Below are 12,364 nucleotides of genomic sequence, written 5' to 3' on the forward strand. Positions count from 1 at the left end.
GATTACATCAATATTTTTTAACATCACAAAATCTTCTTTTGTTTTTCTTTTTAACTTATGTTTATAAAATCAGGAATTGTCCCTGGACACATGAGGACTTTGAATACGACTTGGTATCGGATTGTAACCCAAATTTGTTGTATCATCCAAACAACAGAAGAATAAATGTTTCATGTCTTGTGATCATGTTTTGTTCAGTTATGTTCTGTTTTGCTTAAGACTCCATTGTTTCCTGTTTTCGCACTTCCTTGTTTGCTTTGTAACCATGACTCCCCATTAGTTTTCACCTCTCCTCATGTCACGCACCTGTCTCACATTTTGCACTCGCAGACCTGTTTTCACTGCTGTTTAAGCTGGTCCGTTTCTGTTGTTCGTCCTGGCAATATCACCTTCTACCACCATCTATCACCTGCTCCGCACGTTGTAATGAACCATACCAATAATCCGTGTCCCGTTTTTGTTCCGTTCTAAGTAAGCTTTTCGTTATTTATGCCACCGTGCAAGTTTTTGTTTATTGTTCATAGTTTTGCCTTAGTGCAAGCTTAGTTTTCACTGCCAAGTTTTTATACCTCCTTGTGAGCGCCTTTTGTTTGTTCCTGTTTTTTAGTAGTTATAGTGTTAAAATATAAGATGTCTCTACCTTCACGCCATCTCTGGTCCAAGTTCACTTGCATCTCGGGAAAACAACCACCTCACAGTCCACGCCTTGACAAAACAAGTTTTACGTTTTAACAGTGGTGTACATAGAACATGTTAAAAGAGAATTAATAATTAATTTTCTACGACTTGTCCTTAATAATTTTGACAAAATAATAGAATGACAAATGACACAATATGTTACTGCATATGTCAGCAGATTCAATCAGGAGGCTTTGTTTGCTCACTCACTAATAAAAGACAAGTTGTTTTGTATGTTCACTATTTTATTTAAGGACAAAATTGCAATAAGAAACATTTGTTCAACGTACCGTAAGATTTTTTTGTTAAAATAAAGCCAATTTTTTTTGTGGTCCCCTTTATTTAGAAAAGTACCAAAATACTTTTGGTACCAGTACCAAAATATTGGTATCAGGTCATCCTTACACACATACCAAGCACCCAATGGCAGACATGTAGATCGGCGCCTATGTGTGGAAGGCCGCCTGGCAAGCATTAAGCTGCAAAACACCCCTGGCTACTTTTCTTTAATTCCATTTGGAGAGAAGATGCCTGCACTGAGAACATCAAACCTAACTTTCCCTTCCCTCCCCGACTCCGTCAAGCAGCCTCTGAAATCCCTCTCGCTTGCACTTTGCAGGGTATCAACTGGTACCACTGGAAAGGACACGAGTTCTCCATCCCCTTTGTGGAGATGAAGATGAGGCCGTTCAACTACCGCAGCATCAGCAGCAAGAGGAGGCGGTCGGTGCCCGTTTAAGCCGCTGCTTCGAGATGGACGGAGTTTGGTAATGCTTTGCTAAACAAGTCCTGATCAGGAGGCAATAAAGTAAATTTAGCGAAGGATCTGGTAACGGCCGCAAGCATTCGACAAGAGCCGTCTTTCCCTGCTGTATACCTCCTCCCGGGAGTTAAAGATACTGTATGAAATTCATTCATTGCTTTGAATGACAATTCTGTTTTTTTTTTTTCTGTAAAAAAAATATGACAAAAAAAAAAAAAGACAAAAAAGCAAAGCTAGGATGCGCTATTTTAACCAATAACACTTTGAACAACAACTCTATTGTATATGCCCCCAAAAGCCCACTACTGTAAGATATATATATATTTTTATAACTGATAGTGTGGCAAAGCTCCATCTTATTTCTTCATGATGACGTTCATGGAAAGCCCCTTTTACACTGACTGTGTTCAGAACCATCCAGGCAGTATTCCTGCTTCAGGCATCAGAGCCGTAACAGAGCAGGACAGGGCCTGCAACAAGTGTGGGGATTGAAGCAAATGTCATCTAAAGAATATATCACTGTAAAAAATTACCAGGATTTCACGGCGTTTAACAGTTGTTGTATTTTTCAAAGTAAAACATCGTAATCGAAATGTAACGTTACTGCAAACGACTTAAAGGGGAACATTATCACCAGACCTACGTAAGCGTCAATATATACCTTGATGTTGCAGAAAAAAGACCATATATTTTTTAACCGATTTCGGAACTCTAAATGGGTGAATATTGGTGAATTAAACGGCTTTCTGTTTATCCCTCTCTGAGCGACGACGTCCGAACGTGACGTCACATCGGTACTCAACGCCATTTTTCCCTACCACATCACACGCATCGAGTCAAATCAGTTCTGTTATTTTCCGTTTTTTCTACTGTTTTCCGGTACCTTGGAGACATCATGCCTCGTCGGTGTGTTGTCGGAGACTGTAACAACACGATCAGGGACAGATTCAAGTTGATTTACGTAGAAGGTGCATCGATTAGCACGGCATGCTAATCGATGCTAACATGCTATTTAGGCTAGCTGTGTACATATTGCAGCATTATGCCTCATTCGTAGCTATATTCACATCTAGCCTTTCCCTCCACCCACATTTAATGCCAAACAAACACTTAGCAATCGACGGATTTAACTTGCTCCAGTGTCAAGAGATGCGAAACTCCCTCGTTTGGTTTTTACCGGCGATGCTACGACAGAGATGGCACAGAGATGGCAAGAATATCTGGATATCCTGCGACACTCAAAGCAGATGCAATCCCAACGATAAAGTCAAAGAAATCACAAAGGTGAGTTTTGTTGATGTTATTGACTTATGTGCTAATCAGACATATTTGGTCGCGGCATTACTGCCAGCTAATCGATGCTAACATGCTATTTAGGCTACCTGTATGTACATATGAAACTATATTTACATCCAGCCTTTCCTTCCACCCACATTTAATGCGAAATAAACACTTACTAATCGACGGATTTGAGTAGATCCAGTGTCAATGCGAAAGTCCTGATCGGTTGGTCTGCACATTTAAAGGCGATGCTAAGGCAGACATGGCCGAATAGCGTCAATAGCTATTCGCTCAATAGTTACAGTTTCTTCTTGAATTTCGTTTTCGCTATCTGCCTCCATACTCCAACCATCTGTTTCAATACATACGTAGCTAATGTCGCTATATCTTGCTGTGCTATTAGCCATTGTTTGTATTGGAATTGCTATGTGACGTCACAGGGAATTGGACAGTGGCTTAAGCAAATAGCGAAAATCAAGCACTTTGAAGCTTTTTTTAAGGATATTCTGGGACGGGTAAAATTTTGAAAAAAACTTCAAAAAAGTAAAATAAGCCACCGGGAACTGATTTTTATTGGTTTCAACACTTCTGAAATTGTGATAATGTTCCCCTTTAAAAAAGGACACCCTCCTATTTCATTGCAATCAACAGTTATTTCACAGTGAAATACTACTTTGAAAATATTGCAATTATAGAAAATGAATTTGCTGTGTATTTACAAAGAAAATGATTACAGTGTATGTTCGTAGGAAGCTCAATGTGTTACGTCTCTCGATGCCGAATATTCCGTGGCGTTTCTGTGTAAAAGAGGCTTGCAGAATTTCAACATCAAAGTTGGAACTTTGAAGGCAGTTCAACCTTACTTGTTTTATTTACTGAATTATCATTTGAAGCATTACTTCCATGCATTTCTTGAAATGGTTGGTCTTTATGTCTAAGTTTGTTCCAGCGATGGTTTGGATACCAAAGATGTGGTTAAATGGTAAATGGGTTATACTTGTACAGCGCTTTTCTACCTTCAAAGTACCGTATTTTTCGGAGTACAAGTCGATCTGGAGTATAAGTCGCACCTGCCGAAAATGCATAATAAAGAAGGAAAAAAATATATATAAGTCGCACTGGAATATAAGTCGCATTTTTGGGGGAAATGTATTTGATAAAACCCAACACCAAGAATAGACCCTAAGAATAGTGAACAACAGGCTGAATAAGTGTACGTTATATGAAGCATCTGCGATTAGGTGGCGACTTGTCCAGGGTGTAAGCCGCCTTCCGCCCGATTGTAGCTGAGATAGGCACCAGCGCCCCCACATTCCAAAGGGAATAAGCAGCAGAAAATAGAAGGATGGACATATGACGCATAAATAACCAACTGAGAAGGTGCCTGGTATGTTAACGTAACATATTATGGTAAGAGTCATTCAAATAACTATAACATGCTATTCATTTACCAAACAATCTGTCATTCCTAATCGCTAAATCAGATGAAATCTTATACATCTAGTCTCTTACGTGAATGAGCTAAATAATATTATACGGTAATGTGTTAATAATTTCACACATAAGTCGCTCCTGAGTATAAGTCGACCACCCGACCAAACTATGAAAAAAACTGCGACTTATAGTCCGAAAAATACGGTACTCAAAGCCCTTTGACACTATTTCCACATTCACTCATTCACACACACGTTCACACCCTGATGGCGGGAGCTGACATGCAAGGTCCTAACCACAACCTATTAGGAGCAAGGGTGAAGTGTCTTGCCCAAGGACACAATGGACGTGACTAAGTTGGTAGAAGCTGGCGGGTCGAACTAGGAACCCTCAGGTTGCTGGCACGGCCACTCTCACAACAGCGCCATGCCATCCCCTGGTTGATGTGCAAAGAGCCCAAACTATTGCTTCTGTCCAAACTAACCAACAGAACCACACCGGCAACAATAGTAACCATGTTTGGGCATAAAGTACAGTATTGACCCAAATATAAGACTGTTTTTTGTTCCCTAGAAAACTGTCTAATAATAAGGCTGCCTTATGTTTTGCGCCTGACAAAGAGCGAATTTTACAAAAATCGAAGCGTTTTTGGGGGGGAAATCTTGACTATAATTCACAATCATTAAGTATTATTTTTTTTTTACATTCCAACTCGTAAATAAATATGAATAAAAGTCTGCTTGCAATGGAGCCAATGGTAGCCATGATGTTATTGCATTTATTTTGACCATTAAACCCAATAAATAACCATCGAAAAACCGCCAACAATACTCAATTTACAATATTAACCAAGTATTAGCGATATTGTTATAAGCGTTAATGTTAAGGATCTACATTTAGAGGCACATTGATCAGAGAGAAGCAACTTCCTAATGCTGCTGTATTGACATCATTCTTCATCTAAATGGGAATATATGAACATCCTAACAGTCGGCATCCTAATGACAGCAGACCTTGTACAGTAAGTGATGTTTTATTATGTTTGTTGGCTCCCATGAAGTTTGCGGTGAGTACAAATCAGTGATGTTCTCGAAGGAAAACGCAAACTTTGTCATGCATCTACGAAATTAAAGGCCTACTGAAACCTACTACTACCGACCACACAGTCTATACATCAATGATGAAATATTAACATTGCAACACATGCCAATACGGCCTTTTTAGTTTACTAAATTGCAATTTTAAATTTCCCGCGAGTTTCTTGTTGAAAACGTCTCGGATTGATGATGTGTACGCGTGACGTCACGGACTGTCAGGAAATATTAGCGCTGCACCACTCGCGGCTAAAAGTCGTCTGCTTTAACCACATAATTACACAGTATTTTGGACATCTGTGTTGCTGAATCTTTTGCAATTTGTTCATTTAATAATGGAGACTATAAAGAACAATGCTGTTGGTGGAAAGCGGTGGATTCCAGCTGTCTTTAGCACCGAGACACAGCCCGTGTTTCTTTGTTTGTTGTGAAGCGAACATGTTTTCTCTACGTCAACCAGCATGTTTTTGGATGGGGAAATTGTGATATATATCTTACCGGAGAAATCATTGGATTATTCGTCGTCCTGCAGCAGCTGTTTAAGAGGCAGCTGTGAGCTTGGCTCCTCGGCTTCTCTCTGAGACACTTTGTGTTCACCGCAGCCATCCAACCTCGAGGTATGTCTTTACAATCTTTAAAATCTCACTAAAACACTATTAAACAATAAGCAGATAAAGGATCTTCCAGAATTATCTTAGTAAATGTGTCTAATTACATCTGAAATGCTCACACTGCCGCATTCTTTTTTTCTAGTCCTTCACTATTAATATCCTAATTCACAAATCTTTAATCCTCGCTCAAATTAATGGGGAAATTGTTGCTTTCCCGGTCCGAATTCCTCTTACAGCTGGTGGCTCCCATTAAAAACAATGTGAATATGTGTGGAGCCCTGCAATTCATGACGTCACGCGCACATAATTCCAGTAAAGGCAGGGCTTTTCTATTAGCGACCAAAAGTTGCGAAATTTATCGTCGATGTTCTCAACTAAATCCTTTCAGCAAAAATATGGGAATATCGCGAAATGATCAAGTATGACACACAGAATGGACCCGCTATCCCCGTTTAAATAAAAAAATCTAATTTCAGTAGGCCTTTAAAGCGTAGCTCCATGCTTAAAATGAGCAAAATGCGTAAAAAATACATGTTATAAATGTAGCTCAAACTACATTACATATACTTACATCATTTATATGAAACCTTAATGGAGGTGTTTGGATGTGTTCTTAGGTGCTTTTTAAACAGAATTGAGCAACTACAATTGGCTTCATTATAAGCAGACTTTTAAACACATGTATTTATTTATTATTTACCATCTAGAATGCATTAAACATACAATATATATATATATATATATATATATATATATATATGGAGATTCACACAGCAGATGTGCCCAAACGAGTTCTCCGCAAGAGGCTGAGCTTTTCTTCTTGTCACTCACAGTTTTCTAAAGCAAACTATAGTAAATGGTGCGGAAACAAATTATTCCAAAGAGTCTCAGCTTTTCAAGTCATCTCATATTTCAGGGTATACAGATTCACAAAAGAAAACGAGCTAATGGGATCAAACAAAATCTCAACCAATAGGCTGAGCTTTTCTTCCTGTCACTCACAGTTTCCCAAAACCGGATTTTGAAAAAAAACGAGAGTCACTCCATAATTCCGGTTATGGCTATTAACACTCGTAAACTGGCAGATGGGGCCAAATGAATTCTCCCGAAGAGACTGAGATTTTCATCCGGTCACTCACAGTTTTCCATAACCGGGCCTTGAAGAACACAACCCATCCATCCATTTTCTACCGCTTATTCTCTTTGGGGTCATGGGGGGCACTGTGCCTTTCTCAGCTACAATCTGGCGGAAGGCGGAGTACACCCTGGACAAGTCGCCACCTCATTGCAGGGTCAACACAGATAGACAGACAACATTCACACTCACATTCACACATTAGGGCCAATTTAGTGTTGCCAATCAACCTATCCCCAGGTGCATGTCTTTGGAAGTGGGAGGAAGCCAGAGTACCTGGAGGGAACCCACGCGTTCACGGGGAGAACATGCAAACTCCACACAGAAAGATCCAACTCAGGACCTTCGTAATGTGAGGCAGACCCACTAACACAAGTCATTCCTTATTTTAGGTTATGGAGATTTATATAATCAAACTGGTAAATTGAGTGGAACAAATTCTTCCGAAGAGCCTGAGCTTTTCAAGTCAATCCCTATTTCAGGATATGGAGATTCACACAAGAAATCTAGCTGATGGCACCAAACAAGTTCTCCACAACAGGCTGAGCTTTTCTTCCTGTCACCTACAGTTTTCAAAAAATTGGGCCTTTAAAAACACGAGTCACCCCATAACTCAGGATATAGAGACATATACATGCAAACTAGCAGATGGCGCAAAACCATTTCCCGAAAGCTTTTCTTCCCGCCACTCACAGTTTATTCTCGAGAAAAAGAGCGCCTTATACTCAAAGAAGTCTTATATTTGGGTTTATACAGAGATAAAAGTATCCAGAAACACCTTTATCACTTACCAACACGTTGTGTTTGCTTCCAACTGTGTGGGAACAGTTTGCTGAAGGTTCTTTTCCATTCCCGGTGAACAAAAAGCAGGGTCCTTAAATTAAAGACATATTTGGATGACTTTTGTTGGCAGGGAGCAAATTTAGCGCTCCATTTTCTATTTTCACTTCCTGTCAGCACAGTGATCACATGACCAGATGCTTTGTGTTGTGTCGTCTCCTGCTAGTATAGCAAACAGATAAATCTGCAACATGGCCTCATACTGTCAACACAAACGCATCTTTTTTTTTTTTTTTTTTCGTGTCGTTAGTTTGTTTTGGGTCCCAACACAATCATAAGATGTTACCATAGCTGAGAGCAAGAGCTTGTTCTCGCATGAACTCGGCGACTTATTTACAGATCTGTCTCCTTTGAAAGGAAAATATATCACGTGCGGTGTATATTTTTGCTTTTGTTTGTTTTTTTAATGTGTCCTTGTAGGCATTCCCCTGTGTCCATCTAATATAATCATGTAGACTCGGTTAGATCTCGTCTTTTGATATCTATCCTCTTTTAGCGATTTAAAACAAAAAAAGTGCCACTAGTAAATGACAGCACTGCATGCTAACCTCACTGCAGTCACAGTCCCTATAGTCTTGAATATTAGGACATGGTTTATTGGGTTTCAAGATACTTGTTGCTATAGTTTGACCTAATTTAGCCATTGTTTAGTGTGCACCCGTCATACATCTACATTATTTAGATCTCTCATAGGGTGTTTTTATTATCGCTTTGACCGCTTGGCTGTACAGGAAACAAAGGGAATGTTAGAAATGCTATTTGTACTCAGAGAATTTAATGGGCTTTCATACAAAAAGTACACCAATCTAGGAAACAACAACACGCTGATTAAATTGTGAATATATTTAAAAGTTAAAATGTAGGTAAACGCAGTCCTGAGAAATAGACAACTTGAAATAATGATGAAGTTTTTCTGTAATTTTCAAGTCCTGACCGAGAATGAATTTGTCTGTAATATTTTTAAACAATAATCCAGCATCTGCAGGCTTAATTTGTCTCATTTTATTTGTCGATTTAAACATTATAATCAACATGATTTTGCCATTTTTTTGATGTAACAAACTCGCCCATTTGAGTCTAAAACAGGTGTTTAGTATATACAGTGTTGGCACTAGGAACTTTTAAAATGGGGTCCCAGGGACCCCATCAAGTCATAAAAATGGGGTCCGACAGTACACTTTTTTGCAACCGTTTTGAAAACAAATGTTAAATGTATGCATTATCCTGTTATATCTCACATTCTATATTGTGTTTTGGAAAAAGGTTATCATGACAGCCCCTCGCGGTAAAGTTGCCCATGTGCAAACTGAGGCAGTATTTGTGACTGATCAAACTTTCGGTGAATCAAAATTTAAGAAATTGCACCGGGAAGTTCATTACTTTGAAGACGACCAATAAAAACGCAAGAAACGGGGACGGAAATTTGACCTGGCAAATATAAACAAAACACAAACGGAAAGTGATAATCGATTTAAAAAAAAAAAAAAAAACGTAACTAGCTAACCACTTGGCTGTACAAGAAACTAAGGGAATGTTAGGAATGCTATTTGTACTCGGAGAATTTAATGGGATTTCACACAAAAAGTACACCAATCGGTAGAAAACAAACACTGGTTAAATTCTGAATATATTTAAAAGTTAAAATGAAGTTAAATGCTGTCCTGAGAATTAGACAACTTCAAATCGATGAAATTTTTGTAGTTTTCAAGTTCTGACCGAGAATGAGTTTTACTCTAATATTTTTACACATTAATCCTGCATTTTCAGGGATAGTTTGTCTCATCTTATTTGTCAATTTGAACATTATATTCAACATGATTTTGACATTTTTTTGATGTAACAAATTTGCCGATTTGAGTCTAAAACCGGTGTTTAGTATATACAGTGTTGGCGCTAGGAATTTTCAAAACGGGGTCTCAGGGACCCCATCAAGTCATAAAAATGGGGTACCACGGTACATTTATGGGGGCCCACTTTTTTGCAACCGTTTTGAAAACATTATAAATGTATGCATTATCCTGTTATATCTCACATTTTATATTGTGTTTTGGAAAAAGGTCGTCATGACAGCCCCTCGCCTGAGTGCAATCCGAGGCAGTAATTGTGAGTGATAAAACTTTCAGTGAATCAAATTGTAAGAAATCATACCAGAAAGTTCATTACTTTGAAGACAACCAATAAAAAGTCAATAAACGGGATGGAAATATAAACAAAACGTCGGCGGAAAGTGATAATCGATAAGAAAAATTTTTAAAAAGCAAACAGGAGTTTTGACCCAGAGGAGCCTGGGCCGGTAAAAAAAAAATTAAATGATATAAAAAATGTGTGTCCCAGAGACGCGCGGACTTCCGGAAATGCGCCTTTATAATATCAATGCGCACAAAAAGTGCATTAACGCCAACAGTGTATATACCACTGTACATCCGGGGACTCCTATAATCTGCGAAAATATTCTTTTATTTTTCTTACTCGCTTACACTCAAAGCTAAAAATACAATTGTTTCGCCTTTAATTTTGCTGGGTTTAAAAAAAAAAGTTGTTGTTTTTAATTTTCTCAAGCTGTAATAGGACTCACGCACAAAAAACCTGGATGTGTTTTTTTCCTGATTTGTAAACATACTGAAAAAATGTCTTGTTACACACAACTAACGGGTATTTTTTGTTTGCCATAGTAAGAAACATAAAATGACTAACAGTTACGACAAATTGTTTATTGCAACTGTATTTGATTTCAAGTGGCTTTAACAAAATCTAAAAAAAATACATCACCACTCATTTACTCTTTACTTTGAAGGTGACATTTTGTACTATAAGTGTGATGCTGTAACCATTTGACATGTCGCCATGGAAATGTTGGGGGAAAAAAATAACTTTTGACTGTTGATACTTGCTGAATATTTGGGATTTGTTGGATAAACCTTGGATATTGCTGTCGAAAGTTTAGCTCTAGTTTGACATAAATGTGTACTATATAGTTCCTTTTTTAATACATTTTCTACATATTAATAAAATACTCAAATAGGCTGACTTTTGTGAGTTTTTGTTGTTGTTGTTGTTGTTGCAGTAAATAGCTAACATTTATGTCATTCTTTTTCAAGAAAAGTTTAATTTAGTTGCATGTTGTCACTAAAATGAACACTCATCATGGCAAAGGTGTGTATCTTTTAACAAAAATTCCTCTCTTTTTACACTGCGCAATACAGTTTGACACATTTCTACACTAGACAAAACTGTATTCACCCTCAAAGTAGTATAAAATATTTTGTGTAACAAATTGTTTTACATTAATTTAATTTCAACCTACTTTTTTACAGTAATATTTTATTTAATTTCAGTACTGGTTATTGGTACCAAATATTAAATTAATTTAAAAAATATTAACAGTTTTTTGCAGTTTTATTTATTTATTTTTTGTCATATTACTATATTTGTATTATTTATCAAAGGTATACATTTCAGTCTATGTTATGTCTATAATCAGCAGGTTGTTGTTTTGTTTTTTTGTTTGTTTCTTGTGACGTCAGAATTAAAAATTACATTGTTACCATTGGGGGACAAACCTTTCCCCTTTAAATACAAAAAAAAAATAAAAAAATAAATGAACATATAGTAGATTTTTCTACTTTTTTAAACATAAATATTTCAAATCACGTATATATATATATATATATATATATATATATATATATATATATATATATATATATATATATATATATATATACTGTATGCATATATATACTGTATATATATACTGTATATATATACTGTATATATATGTATACAAAACCCAAGACCAGTGAAGTTGACACATTGTGTAAACCGTAAATAAAAACAAAATGCAAATCCTTTTCAACCTATATTCAATTAAATAGACTGCAAAGATAAGATACTCAATGTTCAAACTGGAAAACTTTATTTTTTGCTAATATTAGGTCATTTGGAATTTGATGCCTGCAACATGTTTCAAAAGAGCTGGCACAAGTGTCAAAAAGACTGAGAAAGTTGAGGAATGCTCATCATGCACTCATTTGGAACATCCCACAGGTTAACAGGCTTATTGGGAACAGGTGGGTGCAAAGATTGGGTATAAAAGCAGCTTCCATGAAATGCTCAGTCATTCACAAACAAGGATAGTGCGAGGGTCACCACTTTGTTAACAAATGTGTGAGCAAATTGTCCAACAGTTTAGGAACTACATTTCTCAACGAGCTATTGCAAGGAATTTAGGGATGTCATCATCTACGGTACATAATTTCATCAAAAGGTTCAGAAAATTTGGAGAAATCACTGTATGTAATCACTGCGCATTGAATGCCGGTGACCTTCACATCATGTTTAAAGGATGTCACCACATGGACTCAGGAACACTTCAGAAAACCACTGTCAGTAACTACAGTTGGTCGCTACATCTGTAAGTTCAAGTTAAAACTCTACTATGCGAAGCTAAAGCCATTTATCAACAACACCCGGAAATGAGGCCGGCTGAGCCCAAGCTCATCTAAGATGGACTGATGCAAATTGTAAA

General features: G+C 37.3%; 1 protein-coding gene across 2 annotated transcripts in view; it reads left to right on the forward strand.

Moving 5' to 3' along the window:
• Positions 1 to 10,863, forward strand: part of tnr (tenascin R (restrictin, janusin)) — a 221,649-nt gene extending 210,786 nt beyond the window's left edge. For both annotated transcript variants that reach the window (XM_061920431.1, XM_061920430.1), the window contains one exon: positions 1,298 to 10,863. In XM_061920431.1, the coding sequence (XP_061776415.1) occupies positions 1,298 to 1,417 (120 nt within the window). In that variant the 3' untranslated portion in view covers positions 1,418 to 10,863. The remainder of the gene's footprint in view (positions 1 to 1,297) is intronic.
• Positions 10,864 to 12,364: the final 1,501 nt, after the last annotated feature.

This window comes from Nerophis ophidion, linkage group LG14, assembly GCF_033978795.1.
Source record: "Nerophis ophidion isolate RoL-2023_Sa linkage group LG14, RoL_Noph_v1.0, whole genome shotgun sequence".
Classification (NCBI taxonomy): Eukaryota; Metazoa; Chordata; class Actinopteri; order Syngnathiformes; family Syngnathidae; genus Nerophis; species Nerophis ophidion.